At 45.4% G+C, this 20,942-nt stretch overlaps 1 protein-coding gene across 1 annotated transcript in view; it reads right to left on the minus strand.

Moving 5' to 3' along the window:
* Window positions 1-14,037: 14,037 nt before the first annotated feature.
* COMP (cartilage oligomeric matrix protein) overlaps window positions 14,038-20,942 on the minus strand; it is a 41,390-nt gene continuing 34,485 nt past the window's right edge. Inside the window, exons 15-19 of the mRNA XM_015810686.1 lie at window positions 20,558-20,606; window positions 16,219-16,415; window positions 15,851-16,023; window positions 14,438-14,577; window positions 14,038-14,141 (exon numbers count right to left, since the gene is read on the minus strand). Coding sequence (XP_015666172.1) covers window positions 14,092-14,141; window positions 14,438-14,577; window positions 15,851-16,023; window positions 16,219-16,415; window positions 20,558-20,606 — 609 coding nt within the window. The 3' untranslated portion in view covers window positions 14,038-14,091. The remainder of the gene's footprint in view (window positions 14,142-14,437; window positions 14,578-15,850; window positions 16,024-16,218; window positions 16,416-20,557; window positions 20,607-20,942) is intronic.

Genomic DNA, 20,942 nt, shown 5'->3' on the forward strand with positions numbered 1-20,942 from the left:
CAAACGTTTTTTTCTAATTATACGTGGAAATTCTGCAATTTGTCCGAAGGGATGAGATCTGGGATCGTCTCCTGCAGGTTTTTTTTTTGTTTGTTTTTAATAACTTTTTTTTAAGGCAGCGATCTCTCCTCCCCTTCCCCCCCTCTTCTGCTTGGGAAGGAGTAGTTCTTGTTCTGCATATATTAAAACACACACACACAGACAAAAAAAAAAAACACCCCGCCTTTCTCTTGTGCGTGAAATAATCTGCCTCTGGCCGAACCAGGGTCTGGTTATCTTTGTGCTTCAAATGGATTAGATGGGAATCCTATAAAGTGGCTTCACCCATACAAAGAGGCCCTGACATGTTCAGGTTGTGGCATTCATCAGGCTAACCAACCTGGGATTTATCTGCCTAGTGGGTGGATTCAGTAAACCAAGGGGTCTCCAAACGTAGCAACTTTACAACTTGTGGACGTCAACTCCCAGAATTCCTCGGCAGGCACGGGCTGGCTGTGGAATGCTGGGATTTGAAGGCCGCAGAGTTTCCAAGGCTGGATCCCCCCTGCCATAAACCACAGTCCCAGTAGGTCAGCAATGCTTCTGCTAATTCTGGGCTCTGCAAAATAGCCTGGTGTTGCCCTCTTCACGGAAGCGTTGTGTAGCAAAGGAGCGTTTGCTTCAAATGCAGTTGGACAAAAGCAGAGTGAGAGAGTCGGCGTACAAATTTTAATAAATAATTTTACGTGGATGCGTTCAGACAAGAGGGGAAAATTTGTAGCCCTGCCACCTTGAAAACTGCAGAACCCGGAAAAGTTCTCTCTCTCTTTTTTTTTTTTTTTTTTTTACTCAGGGGGTCGATAAAAATGTTATTAAACAGCTTCTCCTGATCTAGGATCTGTTTTGCTTTGAACGTTCATCCCCATTGGTTCTGGAATGGCCCTGTGGCCGAATGCTCCTCCTAACACCGCACCCTGAGAGATCCTTTAGGTCAGAGGTCCCCAACTCCCAGTCTGTGGATCAGTACTGGGTTGCGGCATGCCAGCAACCGGTCCGCACAAACAAGCAAAGCCCCATTCGTGGGATGCAGGCAGCACACAAAACCACACCCCCACCGGTCCGCGGAAAAACCTCTCGTCATGTAACCGGTCCCTGGTGCCCAAAAGTTTGGGGACCTCTGCTTTAGGTAATTCTTACTCTCTGGGACAAGGTTGTTTGGATGTGCAGCCATTTGTCTGGAGTGGTACAGGGAGTCCTCGACTTACAGCAGTTCGTTTAGTGACCATTCGAAGTTACAACAGCACCCCCCAAAAAAGTGACTCACCACTGCTGCAGCATTCCCATGGTCACACGATCAAAGTTTGGAGGCTGGGCAACTGACTTGTGATGGTTGCCGTGTCCCAGGGTGATTTTCTGACCAGCAAGGTCAATGGGGGAAGCCTAAAAGATTTGCTTAACGGCCATATTACTGACTTAACAATTGCGGTGATTCATTCAACGGTAATATGGCAAGAAAGTTCGTAAAATGGGGGCAAACCTCACTTAACCACTGTCTCGTTTAACAACAGAAATGTTGGGCTCAATGATGGTTGTAAGTCAAGAACTGCCTGTATAGGGCAGGGGTAGGCAACCTTGGCTCTTTTATGACTCGTGGACTTCAACTCCCAGAATTCCTGAGCCAGCATAGCTCAGCATAGCTGGCTCAGGAATTCTGGGAGTTGAAGTCCACGAGTCATAAAAGAGTCAAGGTTGCCTACCCCTGGTATAGGGTCTCCTGCTTGGGATCCTGCCAATTCTGTCATTCTGTATTCTCTAGCTTTGAAGAAGCCTCTTTCTGGCCAAAGCTGGATGGCTGGTCCCCATACTGAACACCCCCCCCCACACACACACACAATTTGCCCTGAATCTAAGATTTGATCCTGGTCACCACCACCACCTGCTTTCTCTCTCTCTCTCTCACTCACCCACCCACCCACCTCCAGATAACTCTTACTGTTCTTTGCTCCCCCTATATTCAGACTCTTTCTCCTCCCCCAATGAGTTATAGCTGGACCCTTGTGTGTATACAAACAGGTGCAGGTAGCAGGGATAATCTATTCTGAATGCGTTATTCAGTTACGTTTCGTTTGTGCCATGGTCAGTTTATAATTTTTGCACTAAAAAGATGGGTTTGTTTTGTGTTTTTTTTTTTGGTTTTTTTTTGTTTTAGAAAAAAGTGTTGTGGGTTCTTTGTGTAACGTTTTTTGCTGTGATGTGTTCTTCTCCCCCTCCCTCCACCCCATCCTCTAAATTTTGAAAAAATGCTCTCTCCCATTTCATAACCTGTGTCAGTATTTCAGTTTGAGCGCCTCTAATACAGCCTAGCGGTCTGCTTATTTCAGATTTGTTCTGGCTGTTTCTCAGAGGAAACCCATCAGAAAAGGCTGTGTCCCTGCTTTAAGGTACTAAGGTACTAGGTACTAAGCAGGCAGTTTTTGCAATTCTCGAGTTTCCTGCAACACAGTTAACATTGGGTACAGTCAGATCTCTTGTCTTATTTCATCAGCATGCCAAAATTTCCTTTGAACTTTGACCTGTAATTTTGGGGGGCAATGGGTAGGCAAAATGCAGAATCCAATTTAGGGAAAGATTCATCGATTCTTGAGCTGGATTTTTTTACACGGAGAATATAAATGGTTATTTTCTTTCTCTCATTTTTTAGACTTACACATGTACATAGGAAAACTTGTGTATTGATAAATTGTAAGTAGTTTTACAAAATGGCCTTAATTTACTATTTATGTATATACATAACTGCGTGTGATTGTGCATGTATATGTGCGCGTGTACTCACACACATATACATCCACGCAAACAGACAAAACCCTATCTGAATGCAATTTAATTTGAAATCTTGAGCTTCAGGGACCATTTTGCTTTCCACAGATATTACTTCAATTTCCCCTTGTTAGGCTGGGGAAAGCTGGAAGTACACGTTTTAAAAATAATAAAAGTCGTACAACAAGGAAGAAATTGAAGACATAAACAGCAACACGACACTGTGTTGCGGATCTGGTTTTGCTGGTTGAGGCAGTAATGATGGGCCCGACGGTTGTCTCTTTTACGCACCTTACTTTCTGTCGTTTTATAAAATGGAAACTTCCTTCCCTCCCTTCAACTCTTGAGTAAAATCTGCATTAAAGATTAAGGAGTGGGGGAAGAAGAAAATAATAAATGCACTAAAGCTCCAAGTTAGGGGATCTGCAACTTGCCAAAATCGATGGGGGGGTGGGAAGAAGGCAAAGGAATCTTGTTACGTGTAAGGCTTAGAAACCCCAAAGTTGCATTCTATTTTTTTCGGATTCCGCTTTGTGTTTTTGTTCTGTGGGGGGAAAAAAAAAAGGATTGTCTGGGGAAATAAGCCTTTTTATGGTTGTTGATGTCTGCATGAATGGTGAAGAATCTGTCAAAAAGTGGTGCCTGTTGTCTAGGTAAAGAATTAAGACTTTAATTTTTTTAAAACAAAAAAACAAAAACAGATATGTCTTAACTGTGAGCTTGATCTGGAGCCGGATTGGATCCCACGTTGGTCATAGTTGTGAAGTGGTCCGTCTTTATTTTCATTCCTTAAAATCTGATTTCATTCCCCCCACCCACCCACCCCCAAAAAATTAGGGGCAGTATTGACAATTCTCCGCCCCATTCCTTCATTTTTAGCCCTCGTAATCAGCACAAGAGAGAACCTCAGTCAGGAGAAAATGACTGGCCCAAGATCGCTAGGTAAGTTTTGGGGCCTAAAGAAGCTCCTGTTTCCAATTTGAGTCGGATACTAAAACCCAGGTGGAGGAAGCCTGGGACTCTCTGGATATTTTTCCTGTCCATTTCCAAGAGTCCTGCCAAGTGTCCTGGTCAGTGGCAAGGGATTGTGGGTTTTGCCACCCCAAACATCTGAAAACCAGCAGCTTGTGGGGGGCCTCTGAACTTCATTGTTTTCCTGCAGACATTTCATTACCCCAACTAGTAGCATCATCAGTGCTTGCTCTCTGCCTATATATGAGTGGCTTGTTCTTGATGGTTCCTTGATTAGGCTAGTCCAGGGGTAGGCAACCTTGGCTCTTTTATGACTCGTGGACTTCAACTCCCAGAATTCCTGAGCCAGCCATGCTGGCTCAGGAATTCTGGGAGTTGAAGTCCACGAGTCATAAAAGAGCCAAGGTTGCCTACCCCTGGGCTAGTCTATAAACAGAGCAAAGGCCACTCCTTTCCATCACTGATGATGTTGCCTAGTTGGGTAAGGAAAGGTCTGAAAGAAAGGAACTAAGCTCAGAGAGCACTAAGGACCCCACCGTTCAATTCTGTAGCTCACAATTTGAGCTACAACTATTCTCTTCTATTGGAACCGCCAGGTTGTCTATTATTCAGAACTACTGTTGTGTCTTATCAGCTTCCAGGCTGCCATTCATTAGGTAGACACCAATGCCTACGGACCGGGGTGACATGCATGAATTTGCCCTGCCAGCTGGCCTTAAGTCCTCTCCTGTCCTAAAGCCAAGTCCAGAGTGCCACCGGTCAGACTGAAGGAATATTATGTCAGAATGAAGGATATTTTGTGAGTAAAGACATCCCTTCTAGGAAGTTTTGGGAGATTATTTTCTTCACGCTGGAAAATACATTCTTCAAATAACTTATGCCCTCCCTGAGGCTTTTGCTCCTTTTTGATTTCCGTACCATTTCAAAGGAACCCTTCATTTCTCTCTTAATAAGCTGGTGAGCGAAGGACTAGGCCAGGGGTAGGCAACCTTGGCTCTTTTATGAGGCGTGGACTTCAACTCCCAGAATTCCTGAGCCAGCGTGGCTCAGCATGGAAGCCTCTTCATTTCTCCTCAGCATGGCTGGCTCAGGAATTCTGGGAGTTGAAGTCCACACATCTTCAAGTTGCCACGGTTGAGAAAGATGCCCTATAGCAGTGGTGGTGAACCTATGGCACGGGTGCCAGAGGAGGCACTCGGAGCCCTCTCTGTGGGCACACGTGCCGTTGCTCCAGCCTTGCCTCCCCCCGGGACCCCCTCCTCTCCAGCAGCCCCCCTGGAGGAGAGTCGTCCCCTAGCGTGGCCCACACGGAGCAGCGCAGCCAAGGACATGGCAGCCAGGCAGCGTAGACAAGAATCTGCCCTCACGCCCCATCATGCACAGTTGATGCTGCAGGGCGCGGGCAGAGAGCGTGGCCGCCATGGCGCTGCTGGGCTGCCTGGGTGTTCTGCGGCGGGCCCTGGAGGCGGTGAGTGGCCCTGCGGGCGGGCGGGGTGGGAGCGAGGCAGGGGATGGAGCGGGGGCGGGGCCAATTTTTGGGCACTCGGTCTCTAAAAGGTTCGCCATCACTGCCCTATAGAGGCACTCTTCCCCTGAATTCCAGGTCAAGGGTAAATCCCAGTTGCAAGTTGGCTTTCAGAAGACACCTGACCCTGGGCCTAGACCTTTGTCTGATTCAGCAGCCCGTTTTGGATGAGGGCGTGCAAAGGGGACGGCTTACCTTTTGCTCAAGGCCAAGCTATTGCATGTTCAAAGAAACTGCATCTTGTTATTGTTACTGCTGCATGTTAACAAAACTCTGGGCTTAGTCTCCTTGGAAACCTAGTTCTCCATGAGCATCATGTCTCCAGGTATTCCTATTTTGTTTCTGTTTTTTAAGTAGTCACCTAAGAGAGTTCTATATAAATATATATAAATATATATATATGAAGATAAGTATTTCTGTTTTTCTTTCATGGATGGATGCTTTGCGACCTACCTACTTGATTTCCCTTCTCCATTGGCTGAAAATGTTCAAAAATATTCAAAATGAGGCTGTATCTCCCTGATCCTTATAAAGCTCTGTGCTTTTAAACAGTGAAGGCGCTTTAATTTTAGGGGGGGGAAACCTCCCTTGTCACTGTGATGACATTGTGAAAGAGCAATTTAAATATTTACGTATGCACACTTTTTTTTTTAATAAAAAAGGAAAAAATATTTTTTAAAAAAACATTTCTGTGTTTTATAGGAATAGCAGCGGTGGGTGTGACGCTACAGTTCACACCTACACAAGGGTATCATGATGACATTTAATAGCATATTATGAATCATTTTTATCTTTTTAAAAGCAGAACTTTTATCATTTTTGTGGTTCTTTGTGGCAAGATGTGAAAAGGCAGGAAGGATGATAAACACTACATCAAGGCACTTATTAATCTGTGCTTTCATTGTTTTCTTTCTTTTTTCTTTCTTTCTTTTGGTGTGATATGTTTGTATATAAAAATAAATGTGAGATTGGCCAGTTTTCACTGTTGAAGAAATAATAAGGGATGGTTATATATTGCTTCTTTGGAGATGCATGCACCCTCCTAACACAGTCACTGTTTGACTGAGCATTATTCTTTTTTTATTTAAAGCAAAATTTAGCAAGAGTCAATATCCACAAGGCATATTTGGCAGAGGATCTATAAACACTCAAAAACGTCTGTGTCCCATGAACACAGAACAGTTTATAACTGTGTTTTTCAGACTTGACAACTTTAAGATATATGGACACTTCCAATATCTCAGGGGCTCCCCCAAAGAAGAGGGAGTCAAGCTATTCTCCAAAGCATCTGAAGGCAGGACAAGAAGCAACGGACAGAAACTAATCAAGGAGTGAAGCAACCTAGAACTAAGGAGAAATTTCCTGAGAGTTAGAACAATTAGTCAGTGGAACCACTTGCCTCCAGAAGACGTGGGTGCTCCCTCACTGGAGATTTTCAAGAAGAGACTGGACAGCCATTTGTCTGAGATGGTGTGGGGTCTCCTGCTTGATTAGGGGGTTGGACTAGAAGACCTCCAAGGTCCCTTCCAACTCTGTTACTCTGTTAACACTACACTCCATTTAAGTTATATGTAGCAAAGAAAGAAATTTGCTGAAAAGGTATTACTATTTTGCCTGAAAAAACATTGAAATCAACCACATAATAATTCACTGACAAAAAAAGAAAGAAAAGAAAAATGTATAATAATTAGAATGACAATAACCAGCTAAGTAGTAGAGGACTTTAACTCCCCAGGATTCCTCATAACTTAAATTTGCCAATTTTGAAAAACACTGGCCTATAATTACACTGGGGGAACAGAACGTTTTGGTCCATTTCAACTCAATCACTTTCTTGGGAAGAGCTTTTGCAAGTCATCAAGGGCTGAAAATACTCTTTGGTCTGCCTTCATCCTTATTCCCTTCCTGGTATGAGACCCTGTCTTGGTATCTTCTTTTGAGAAGCTTTTCAGAGGTTCCAGGAGCCAAGCACATCATTGATGCATGAAAATGACGTATATCTTATAAATCATAGTTCCCCCCCTCCTTGCTTGTCCATAGAAATTTGACAGCAAATTGCTGGATTCATGTGGCATGGTTTTGGTTTGTTTGTTTTTTTGTATTTAGAAAAATAAATGGCAAAACAGGTGCATTAAGTAAGTTTAGTGCACTACCGCTGTGTTTATGCTAGATGCTTAACCTGATTGCTATATGAATGTGTTTTCTGGGTTGGCTCAATATATTGAACCATAAACTAGCCAGATGGCCCCAAAGAGAACTAACCACAATGCAGTGTGTTGTGTGAATGCCTCTGCCAGGTTTGTTAACCTGCATCGAGCAGGCTAAGAAACAACCTATTTTGTTGAGAAACTAATCACAGAAAAGTGTCCACACAAGGCTCCAAAATAGTGCCTCGGCTGGCTGTAACATTCAGAGCAAATAAAATCCCAACTGCCTCCCCTCCAAACTTTTCCAAAAAGTTCTTCCCCTGGCCCAGAAACACAAGTGTGGCTGCTGGAAATGTGTTAACGTCCACATTGCCACCCTCCCTTGTATGCTGGAAGGCACATCTGGAGGAACATTCTTGGCTCTGCATTCTGAGAAGTTATTGGCAAAGTGCCTAGAGCAGGGGTAGTCAACCTTGGCTCTTTTATGACTCGTGGACTTCAACTCCCAGAATTCCTGAGCCAGCCATGCTGAGGAGAAAGGGAGAGGTTTCCAAGCTGAGCCATGCTGGCTCAGGAATTCTGGGAGTTGAAGTCCACAAGTCATAAAAGAGCCAAGGTTGCCTACCCCTGCCCTATACAGGCAGTCCTTGATTTACAACCACCATTGAGCCCAACGCTTTTTTCGGTGCCGTTGTAACTTCAAACGGTCACTAAATGAATGGTTGTAAGTCAAGGACTACCTGTATAAAACAAGTGGAATTTTAAAAGCCTTAGAGTCCAGGGGTAGGTAACCTTGGCTCTTTTATGACTCGTGGACTTCAACTCCCAGAATTCCTGAGCCAGCATGGCTCAGCTTGGAAACCTCTCCCTTTCCCCTCAGCATGGCTGGCTCAGGAATTCTGGGAGTTGAAGTCCACCAGTCATAAAAGAGCCAAGGTTGCCTACCCCTGGCCTAGAGCCTCCCCAAAGAGTGAGATGGGCAGCATATAAATTTAATAAATAATAAAATAAAACTGAAGCACGTCCTGAGGGAAGGAGGCTCTACGAATCTGGGACGAGGAATCTGGGCAGCCAGACCAGTGAATTGTAGCATTTAGACTGGAAAAGGTTTAAGGAGGACCCCGGAATATTGAGTCCCTTGAACTGCGAGGAGATCAAATCAGTCAATCCTAAAGGAAAGCAACCCTGGCTGTTCTTTGGAAGGACAGTTAGATAACTGAAACTGGAGCTCAAATTCTTTGGACCACAGATGGAGGAGAGAGGGCTCCTTGGAATGATGTTGGGAAAGTTTGAAGGCAAAAGAAGAAGGGGGACAATTGGGCAAACTGCAGGAGACAGTGGAGGGTGGGGGGGCTGGTGTACTATGGTCCGTGAGGTCGCGAAGAGTCGTAAGCGACTTAGGGTCTGAACAACAACAATAAAGGAATTTTGTAGGATTTTACATAGGATGGGCAGACTTGTTTTCCGTTATTCCAGGAGATGCTAGAATAAGCAGCTGGAAATAGAAGGGAGCTGAGCAGACGTTTCCACCCATCAAGAGCCATGTGGCAGTGAATCTGGCTCTTTCAGAAAAATATGGGCTCTCTGAAAGTATTTAAGCAGATCCTGGACAGGTATCTCGTTGAGAAAGCTGTACTCAGAGTCTTGCCGAAATATTAATATTCAGAATAATATATTGGCTGTTGAAATAGATGGTTTTCATCATCACCTCCAGTTCTAGGCTGGCATTGCTGCCGTGCCTCCGAACCCTCTGAAATTTGGCAGATCGTAAATCAGCGTCCTATAAATGCACGATGACTGGATCCCATCTGTGGGTTACAGGGGTAAAATGTACGATAACAGCAGTTCCATTGCTGTGTTTGTGCAGGATCCAGTAGTTTGTGCTTCAGTGTATTGTTAGAAACCCAACCACAGTCTTAGCAGGTCATCAGGTTAGAAGGATTTGCTTTAGCATAGTGTGTTACAAAACACAATTCTTGTGTTTTGTTCACCTGGGATTAGTAGAACCCAGCCTTAATGGAAGTGGGGGGAACTCCACAACTATTATGAAGTTGACCGCTTTCTGGTTTATCAAATAAATAGGAAGGCCCACATAATGGCTGTCATAACATCAGGCCCGGTCCTGCGGGTGCCTCGACTTGCAACCATCGTGACTTACGATGGAAATTCCAGGCTCTATTATGGCCATAACTCAAGGACTGTTCATTCATGCTGAGGGCCACCCGTAAACAAAGAAAAATTGGCCGAGGGGATGCATTTTTAAAAAAGCGTTTATAAAATGTCCACATCAAGCAATAGAAGCAAAAACAAATCAAGCATATTTTTATAACCCCAGCCTGCACAAACAGCCAGCCACAGAAAGAAGCCAGCAGAGAAGCAACAAAGTCTCCACATCAGCACTGATGCCCACGAACAACACAATAGCAGCAAAAATTACCCTTTTTGGCTTGAGAATTGCTAACAACCTCTCCATTGTGTAGCTTGTTCGCTTTGCTAGCTACTCGGAGAAGAAAGCCAGAGAGAACTTAGGGTGACAATATTTCAGCCCAGTGAAACCCCCGTTTGCTGTTTTCCTGTCCTTTGAATTTAAGTAGCTTGAAAGAATTACTTAAGTAAAAAATCCAGCCAGTTTTGTGGCCTCCAAACAATGTGGAATAAAATTTCCTGTTTTGTGGAGCTCAGAACATTTTGGCCGCTAGCCTCGCTTTGAAGTCAAGACATTTTTATCATCTTTTCTTTCGTTGTTGTGCAGGCACAGACTCTTAAGTAGACTCTAAATGTTGTGTGCATACACAAAGCTTCCACTAACAGAAGGAAGCTTGTTCCACAAAGGTCCTTTTTCAAGAGACAACTGGACTTCCTTTGTTTTTCCTTGAAGATGTTTCGCTTCTCATCCAAGAAGCAGAACTGAAGAAGCTTCTTGGATGAGAAGCGAAACATCTTCAAGGAAAAACAAAGGAAGTCCAGTTGCCTCTTGAAAAAGCACCTTTGGGATGATCTGGATAACTGAGAATCTTTATAGACGGAGGGGAAACTTGGTGTTTTGGAAAAGAGAACGCAAATGTGATTTAAAAGGATGGAGATCAAAAGTCAGAACTGCCGTGGGGCTGCTTTTCCAAGCCATGGCTCTGTCTGGAGGGGGGGAAAAAACACTTCATTAAAAAAATTGATCTTGCTCTAGTGGATTGTTGAAAAGCATGAGGACTAGTTGCACCACGAGTTGTGTGCGTCTTCTTATTGTCCTGATACAGCTGCATATCACAGTGTCAATATAGTTTATGAGATTATATTGCCTTCGGTTTCTGAAAGGTCATGACTACTAACCAAGGAGAGAAGCAACCTAGAACTAAGGAGAAACTTCCCGACAGTTAGAACAATTAACCAGTGGAACTACCTGCCTCCAGAAGCGGTGAATGCTCCAACACTGGAGGTTTTTAAGAAGAGACTGGACAGCCATTTGTCCAAAATGGTATAGGGTTTCCTGCCTGAGCAGGGGGTTGGACTAGATGACCTCCAAGGTCCCTTCCAACTTTATTATTATTATTAAATTTCTTCAGTTGCTGAGAATTGTAGGCAAAAGAACTTTGAAATTCTGCTCATGTAATTCCTTTTCTTTCTTTTTTGGGGAAGGTTTTTTTTTTTGGGCTGTGAAAGGAAGGTTATTTATTATTCTGTAGGACGTTTGCAGTAAGAGGCTACACAAAACAAGGGACTTGACTAAGGGGTGTGACTTTCAGAGATATTGTCTCTTGGTTATGGTGGAGCTGGGCGTCGAAGAGAGTGAACATAAGGACATGCAGAGGGCACTGGGCCACTGCAGACCTTCCCAGCACCACCTCCAGGACAAAAAATTGAGATGTGAAACAGTGCTTGAAATGGCCACCCAATCCAAAAGAATTTATTTTGAATTGGGGATGAACTGAGAGGCCGCCACAGTTTTAGATCATCAGTATTTATTCTATAGGCTTTGCATTTCTTTCTTGGGAAATGCAATATTTTCCACCTTAAGTAGTTCCTAACTGTGGGCATAAGCAGTTGCACATTTAACATTCTCTGTGTTTATACTACAACTTTTAACTGTATTACTGGAAACATCCAGAACATTTTGACTAAAGTTAGCAAGTTAAAGTCTAATTAATTCTAGCTATTGGTAGAATGGTAGCTATTAAGACATGGCTTTCTTTGGGGGAAGAAATTCACGTCTTTTTTAATTCTTTTTCCAAATTTCTTACGGAGTATCTGAAAGCACGAAAAAAAGAAGAAGTTTTATCTGAATAATATAAATTCAGCTGCCCAGAGCAGCTTCTCTTATTGACAAGGCAGCTAAAACAATGTACACACTTCATATTTTGGGGTGAACTGAAGGGAGAAGGGAACAGTCTATATTTTTTTTTTGTATTTGAACTGTGTAACATCCTGTTTACAGGGGTTTTGTTTTTTATCCATGAGGACTAGCAGAATGACTTTACCGATATATGCAAATCCTACCATTGAGCTACAGGTTTTTCTGGGGGGGGAGGGGGGAGGACTTGGGCAGGAGTAAACGAACTCTGGAGGCTTAATTTATTGTGGCTTTTTCTCTCTTGGCAAAAAAAAAAAAAAGCCTTGAAGATGGCTTTCTAAGCGTGTGCGTGTGTATGTATGTGTGTGTGTGTGTGTGTGTGTTCTTCCTTTTGCAAACTAAGAACATGACGATGTGAAAAAAAAAAAGCAAAATCCTGTGCACATTCTTTTAAAACCTCTCTTTTTTTTTTTTCGTTCGTTTGTTCCCTTTTTTTTTCTGTGAAGGCTTTTTTTTTGTCTTTGTAACTTTGCATTATTTGTAAATGAAATGTAATAAAGTTCAGCTGTTTTTCTCTCTGGCTGTTCAGCTCTGCTTTTCTGAAGAATATTTATAATCAACGTGTTTTGTGTCACCAATTGAGGGTCTTGTCGTTTTAAAGTGCGTTTCCTCCACCGAATGCCCGGCTAGCTTTTTATTTTTTCCTTTTCCAAACCTCTTCCGGAGCGGCAGATAATAAATACTACTTAACCTTTGGTAGACAAACAGTTATTTTATTAACCAAACAGTCTGTATTTGTACAAACGGCTCTCCCGAGTTTCTCCTAAACTAGTGCAGTGTTTCTCAACGTTGGCCAGTTGAAGGTGGGCGGACTTCAACTCCCAGAATCCCCCAGCCATCTTCAAGTGGCCAAGGTTGAGAAATATTGCTCTAGTGCAGGGGTAGGCAACCTTGGCTCTTTTATGACTCGTGGACTTCAACTCCCAGAATTCCTGAGCCAGCATGGCTCAGCTTGGAAACCTCTCCCTTTCCCCTCAGCATGGCTGGCTCAGGAATTCTGGGAGTTGAAGTCCACGAGTCAGAAAAGAGCCGAGGTTGCCTACCCCTGCTCTAGTGGAACGAGCCAAGCATCCTGGATTATTGGGTTAAGGGTATTACTTTAGGAAACTGTCTTATCCGAGATCACCTCTAGCCCGGGAACCACTGAATCTAAGTAGCACTTGCTCTCCAGGACTTAAGTCAAGAGTGACTTGCTCATCCCTTGCTGTCTGGTCCTCTTAACTGGAGGTGTGACCCAGGGCCTTCTCTGGGCAGAGCTGGCATTCTACTACTAAGCTTTGCTCCCTGCCTGGATGTTTCGAAGGCCGCCTGCGTGGCTTCCAAACCAGACAGATTCCCATCGAAGGCTGGAGTGGCGGTGACGTGGATTCCCGAATCAAACAGAAGCCTCAGCTCGTACAGGTAGTCCTCGACTTACAACCATTTGTTCAGTGACCGTTCAAAGCTGCCACGGCACCGAGAAAAGTGACTTGTGACCACTTTTCACACTTAACAACGGTTGCCGCATCCCCACGGGCATGGGATCAGAATTTGGATGCTTTGCAACCGGTTCCTATTTGTGAGGATTGCAGAGTCCCGGGGTCATGTGACGATAACCTGCCATCCGACGAGCAAAGTCAGTGGGGAAGCCAGATTCACTTCACAGCTGTGATCCTAACTTAACAAGGGCAGCGGCTCCGTGAACAGCTGTGGCAAGAAATGTCGTAAAACGGGGCAAATGTCACCGAACAAATGTCTCGCTTAGCCACAGAAACTTGTGGTCGTAAATCGAAGACTACCATATATATATATATATAATATGGAAGGCTCCATTTGAGAACCGGAGTGAGACCCCCCCAAAGGACACCTTCCCTTCTCTTGCAAAGGGCATGGAGCAAAATCCAGGAGACCACGACAGGTCACTGTCCGTGTCCCACCTGAGCGTCAGCAGTGGCTGACCCAAGAAGAGGCAGGAGGCAACCCAGTGGAAGGATGCCCAAGAAAGCCCCTTTTCTGATGGTGACGCTCCCCTGGTTATGTCCACCCTTGTGGACTTGTTAGCAGCTGCCACAGAGCGTGAACGGCTCTTCTGCGCTTATGTCGAGCAATGAGGGCTCTTGGGGTGCATGTGGAAGAAGGTCTCGGGTGAGGTGGAGGCTGGTTCCAGGAGGGGGGGGCAGTGGGGATGCCACGGGGGCTGGCGGACACGGTGCTTGCCACGTATTAGGGGACAGTTCGCCATTTGCTATATCTTGAAGGGAGCAGAAGCAGTGTGTGTGTGTGTGTGGCGCGGGCGCAACAAGTCTCTTTTCAGCCAGCAGCAGTAGCATTTAGTAGTCGTGTTGGTTCCGGTAAGCCTCGTAGTCTTCAGGAATCGTGTCTGAGAAGAAGGGGAAGAGAGAATATATGAACCAGAAAAGAAGATCAGCAGCTGAACGCAGGTCCAGATGCTCTGATGGGGGGGCACTTTATGGGGGCTACCAGGGGGAACCCCTCAGAGGGATGCTAAAGGCCTCCACAGAGAATCCTGAGCGAGGCCGCTCTGGATGGTGAATGCTCTCCAGATCCTCCATCTGAGGACCATGCTTGTTCCAGTGATGCTTCAAGACCTCCCTCCAGTGGCATCGGAGCGGCTTTGGGGAACCACAGGACAGGATCGGATCGAGCCTCACTCACCATTGCAACGATACCGCAGGTTGGACCAGATGATGTTTTCCTGGGAGAAGCAGAAGACCCCCAGACGGCCCCCCCTCATGGTTGTGTCGAGGACAACGCCAGTGTCGGCCACCACCTCAGATCCCTCATAGAACCGAGTCCTGAAGTACAAATCCAGAGAAGGATTTAGCTTATTTCTGGCAGTCACAATGTTTATCCTAAGTCCCATGGCACCTTGCCTTGAACGCTGTTACGTTCTACGGCAGAGGTGGGGAACGATGGCCTCTTTATGATTTGTGGACTTCACATGCTGGCTCAGGAATTCTGGGAATTGAAGTCCACAAATCATAAAGGGGCCATCGTTCCCCACCCGTTCTAAGGCATCCAACGTGGGTCTATTTTAAAAAGTCAAGATGGTAGTTGCGATGTGCAATAAAGCTTCACCTATTTTGTGTGCATTGTGATGCACATAAAAAAATAGGTGGAACTTCAGTTGCGCTATCATTGGCCACCATCCTGTTCTGTTTGACACTTATCCTGTAAGACTCCTGGTGTCCAATCTCTAAAACATAACAGCTAAACCATGGATCAGTTTGTAAGTTTGTCTTGGAACTGAAAAAGGGATAAACTAAGGCCGATTGTCCACTATTTCTGAGTCCCGTCGGGAGAAGGGCGGCATATAAATTAAATTAAATAAATAAATAAATAAATAATTCAGACCCTTCTGATACAAATAAATATCTTTTAATGAGGGGAAATAGCCTCCTGTATGTCACTGCTGAAGACTCTCTGAGCACTACTCAAGGTATTTTCCACCACCTCACAAATGAATTTAGGACCTTACATTGCTTCAGCTGACAAAACGGAGTTATAAACACTGGTAGGAAATCTTGACAGATTTCAGGCAGTTTTTGAAGAATGGTATATATCTGCATCTTTCAAATGCCTCATACAAACTCTTAAATGTAAGTTGCTCTCTTGAAAGTCAGCTTGCAAATCTTAGAATGATATAAAATTCCCTTCAAAAAATAATTAAGCATTGACTACAGGTAGTCCTGCAGTTACAACCCAAGTCATAACGGTTGTAAAAGGGATCAATACAGACCCAATTTTACGGCGCTTTTTTTTTTGTACCAGTTGTTAAATGCTGCAGTCATTAAACAAACCATTGTTTGCTATGGTGCAGTTTTGCTGAAAACTGGAAGTGCTGGTTTTCAGCAAAATTGTCATAAAACACGGTAGGTGGCCACGGGGTGCTGCAAACAGCCCTCAATGCAGTCTATTTCCGAGTGCCCAAAGTGCAGCGAAGTGTGCTGATGATGTTACCTAGTTGGGTCATGAAATGTCTGCAAGAAAACAACCAAGCTCAGAGAGCACCAAGGACCCGACCACTCACCCCTGAGCTACAGAGATTTTTTTTCAGTATTTCTTTACCGGATGTAGCCCACTTGGGGCCGGTGCTGTAAGAACCAGCGGTAGGAAGTCTTATCTTTCCAGCCGACGTTCCGGGGGTCTTTCCACAACAACTTGACCTGGTCAGCTGTGTCCCCTGTGTGCCACAGTGAGTTACGTAGGTATTCTCCAGGCCCGGTCTTGGATTTCACTGCCTGAAAGGGGAAAGCAGGAAGAATAATGACCCACTCCTGCTACAGTGTCAAGGTAGAGGAGATGGAACCACACCATCGTTGCTCCTTCTGAAATTTTAGAGAGATTCAGCGGTGTCCCGACACGCTTTTTCTCCTGCTCCTCTTCCCTGGCTGAGCCGTGAGGAGAAGGGAGCCCGATGGCAGCTCTGCCCTTACCTTGAGTTGGATGCCAGGTTCTGCCACGGCCCGGAAAGGATTGGCCTGCCAGTAGGTTTGTTCCATCTGCTTCCACATCACCGCATAGAAGCTGGCGCTATCCTGGTAGCCAAAGATGAACCCTGCATAGTCGTCATCCGTGACCGTGTTCACATGGAAGGTGCCTTCGAAGTCCACCCCATTGAACGCAGTGTACCCTGAGCCCGAGTGAGGAGAAGACAGAAGGCCATCGCATAAATGCATTGCATTTTTATTTCTTGCCGTTCATGTCAAAAGATTCAGAATAGCAATACGGGAGAATATTTGTGCCTCGGGGGGTGAAATGTGGGGTCCTTGGTGCTCTCTGAGCTTGGTGGTTTTCCTGCAGACGTTCCATTAGCCAACTAGGTAGTATCATCAGTAGGAGTAAGGAGTGAGGTTTGCTTTCTCTCTCTCTCTTTAAACTGAGAGGAAACCCCCACTCCTTAACTAGGACTGATGGCGTTACCTAGTGTGGGTAATGAAACGTCTGCAGGAAAATAACCAACCTCAAGCACACCAAGGACCCCTGACAGAAAAGCCTTGAGGAACAGGAAGAAAAGTCCACAACCAAGACAAGGGTCAGAGAAGAGAAATCTCAGTCTAAAGCAGGCATGTCAAACTGCCGGCCCGCAGGCCGGATGTGTCACGCCGAAACCGTGCCCACCCCATTGCCGGGAAGGAGGGGAAAGTCGTGATACGTCGTGCAACATCACGTGATGTCACGAGTTTGACATGCCTGGTCTAAAGCAAGAATGTAATTTGAGAAAGTGCCTCAGATTTGAGCCTCCCTGGTTCTCTTGAAGGCAAAGGCAGGGAAGGGAAAAACACATTCAGATGTCCACAATTTGTTACCGTAACCTTACAATAAAAGCACAGGTAGTCCTCGACTTACAACAGTTTGTTTAGTGACCAAATCAAAATTGCAGTGGCATTGAAAAATGTGACATGACTATTTTTCACAGTTACGACCTTTGCAGCATCCTCATAATCGTGTGATCAAATTTGACAGGCCGGTTCGTATTTATTTGCTGTGTCCCAAGGTCGTGTGATTCAACTTTTGCGACCTCACAAGCAACGTCAATGGGAAAACCAGATTCACTTAACAACCAGGCTACTAACTTATCAACTGCAATGATTCACTTAACAACTGTGGCAAGGAAGGTCATCAGATGGGGCAAAACTCACTTAGCAAATGTTTCACTTCACAAACGTTTTGGGCTCACTTGTGGTCGTAAATCAAGGACTATCTGTACAGGTAGTCTTCAATTTACAACCATTTCTTTAGCAACAATTTAAAGGTAACAAAGGCACTAAAAAAGGTGACTCACAACAGGTCCTCACACTTAGAACCACTGAATTGTTAATGCCACTTTACAATGCCTTGGTAAGGCCACACTTGGAATACTGCATCTAGTTTTGGTCGCCACGATGTAGAAAAGATGTTGAGACTCTAGAACAGTGGTGGCGAACCTATGGCATGCGGGTCAGAGGTGGCACTCAGAGCCCTCTCTGGGGGCACGTGTGCCGTGCCCTGGAGATGGCATGGGACTGGCCCCTGCCGCCCTGGCCCCCCCACCCAGTCTGCCATGACCACCATGCCCACGCCCATCTGGCACCCGGTGATAAGTGGGTTTGGGTTGCAGTTTGGGCACTGGGTCTCTAAAAGGTTCGCCATCACTGCTCTAGAAAGAGTACAGAGAAGAGCAACAAAGATGATTAGGGGACTGGAGGCTAAAACATATAAGGAACGGTTGCTGGAATTGGGTATGTCTAGTTTAATGAAGAGAAGGACTACTAGGGGGTGACACGATATTTGAGCGGGGACAACCTATTCTCCAAAGTATCTGAAGGCAGGACAAGGAGCAACGGATAGAAACTAATCAAGGAGAGAAGCAACCTAGAACTAAGGAGAAATTTCCTGACGGAACAATTAATCAGTGGAACGACTTGCCTCCAGACGTTGTGAATGCTCAACACTGGAGGTTTTTAAGAAGAGACTGGTCTGAAATGGTTTAGGTCAGTGATTCTCAACCTTTTTAATGCCGCGACCCCAACCGGTCGTAAGTCGAGGACTAAACCGGTCGTAGGTCGAGGACTAAACCGATCGTAAGTCGAGGACTACCCAACCGGTCGTAAGTCGAGGACTTTCCCTGCCCGGGAGCGCCGCGCATGCGTGGTTCCGCCCCCTGCGCCGGCTGAGGCGTAGCTGGCAAGCGGCAGAGACGGAGCAGGCCAACCACCAGCTGGCCCAGCCCAAGGGAGATAAGGCACCCGCTGGAAAAGGGGAAAAAAATGGCGGACAAAAAAAAATGGCGGACAGCCTTGCTTGGCGACCCCCATGAAATGGTCAATCGACCCCAAATGGGGTCCCGACCCACAGGTTGAGAACCACTGAGCTAGACTATTGCAGTGGAAAAGGCCTGCGTCAACAGAATGAACCGCGTTTGTGGAGGCTATTCTCAGCTCCAGTTACTTTAAATGTGCACATCTTGTAAGAAATGTACACACGAACTGCAAAATGGGAAAAGGTAGATGGGAACAAAGAGGCTGCTGCTAATGCTTGTCCATTGGGAAAGCAAGCGAAGATTAAAGTATCTGGGGTTATTATAGCCAAAGAGAGTCGTCCCTTAACATTTAGTTAGAGAGAAAACGTCTCGGGTTGAACCTCCCTGATTTTCTTCAACATAAAGGCAGGAAAGTGGGGAACATCAGAATAAAGACTTGGAAGGGACCTTGGAGGTCATCTAGTGACTAGTCCAACCCCTTGCTCAAGCAGGAGAACCTAAACCAGTGGTTCTCAACCTGTGGGTCGGGACCCCATTTGGGGTCGATTGACCATTTCATGGGGGTCACCAAGCAAGGCTGTCCGCCATTTTTTTTGTCCGCCATTTTTTCCCCTTTTCCGGCGGGTGCCTTACCTCCCTTGGGCTGGGCTAGCTGGTGGTCGGCCTGCTCCGTCTCTGCCGCTTGCCAGCTACGCCTCGGCCGGCGCAGGGGGTGGAACCACGCATGCACGGCGCTCCCGGGCAGGGAAAGTCCTTGACTTACGACCGGTTGGGTAGTCCTCGACTTACGACCGGTTTAGTCCTTGACTTACGACCAGTTTAGTCCTCGACTTACGACCGGTTTGGGTCGCGGCATTAAAAAGGTTGAGAACCACTGCTCTACAAGAATCTGAACTACTAACAGTCAAAGCAAATTGGCGGGAGAGAAGAGTCAACGAAATTCAAGGTAGTCTGGATTTAGCTCCCTTGTGGGCGCAAAGGGACTTGAGACTGATGACATGCTTGACCCCTCCCTCTGGCTTAGCCTGGTCATCTCCTAGACAACCCTTTGTTTAATGAATATTTGAAGTTAAAACTGCCCTGAAAAAAATGGCTTATGACCATTTTTTACACTGGCGATCCTTGCAACATCCCAGCGGTCACGTGATCAAAATTCCGACGCTTGGCAACTGGCTCATATTTACGACAGTTTCCGTGTTTCGGGGTCATGTGATCACCTTTTGCAACCTTCTGACAAGCAAAATCCAGGAGGAAGCCAGATTCACTTAACAACTGTGTTACTAACTTAACTTAAGTGGTTCACTTAACAGCTGTGGCAAGAAAGGTGAAGTATTAATACCACTTTACAATGCCTTGGTGAGGCCACACTTGAAATACTGCATCCAGTTTTGGTCTCCACGATGTAAAAAAGATGTTGAGACTCTAGAAAGAGTGCAGAGAAGAGCAACAAAGATGATCAGGGGACTGGAGGCTAAAACATATAAGGAACGGTTGCTGGAATTGGGTATATCTAGTTTAATGAAGAGAAGGATGAGGGGGGACAGGATAGCAGTCTTCCAATATCTCAGGGGCTGCCCCAAAGAAGAGGGAGTCAAGCTATTCTCCAAAGCATCTGAAGGCAGGACAAGAAGCAACGGATGGAAACTAATCAAGGAGAGAAGCAACCTAGAACTAAGGAGAAACTTCCTGACAGTTGGAACAACTAACCAGTGGAACAACCTGCCTCCAGAAGTGGTGAATGCGCCAACACTGGAAGTTTTTAAGAAGAGACTGGACAGCCATTTGTCCGAAATGGTATAGGGTTTCCTGCCTGAGCAGGGGGTTGGACTAGATGACCTTCAAGGTCCCTTTCAACTTTATTATTGTTGTCATAAAATAGGGCAAAACTCAACTTAATTACTGTCTTGCTTAACCACAGACATTTTGGTATCAATTGCAATTGTAAATCGAGGACGACCTGTATAATTGGAGTGTGTGTGTTGCAAATATTTTTAAAGTGTTTGCTTTCTTTCAGAGCTTAAACTGTAACTTACCCACAGCCAAACCTGGGTCACTGTTCATGGTCTGCACAATTTCCATGCCCTGCAAACAATAAGAATTTTCTTTTTTAATGCTATGGATCGGGAGATCCCAACCCTCCATCTGGGATTTTGAGAACAGGTGGGTATTTTCAGAAAACGACAAACAGCAAAATGGGGTTTTTTGCTGTTCGACAAAACGACTGTTGGGGAGAGGTTACAAAAATATTTTTATTCACCGAATGTTACCTGTAGTTTTTCAACAAGACATCCTCTGTTAGCCCACCTACTTGTGGCCTTTTTCTAGACCGGTGTTTCTCAACCGTGGCATCTTTAAGATGTGTGGACTTCAACTCCCAGAATTCCCCAGCCAGCAAATGCTGGCTGGGGAATTCTGGGA

The sequence above is a fragment of the Protobothrops mucrosquamatus genome, unplaced genomic scaffold, assembly GCF_001527695.2.
Source record: "Protobothrops mucrosquamatus isolate PMUCROS unplaced genomic scaffold, P.Mucros_1.0 scaffold14, whole genome shotgun sequence".
Classification (NCBI taxonomy): Eukaryota; Metazoa; Chordata; class Lepidosauria; order Squamata; family Viperidae; genus Protobothrops; species Protobothrops mucrosquamatus.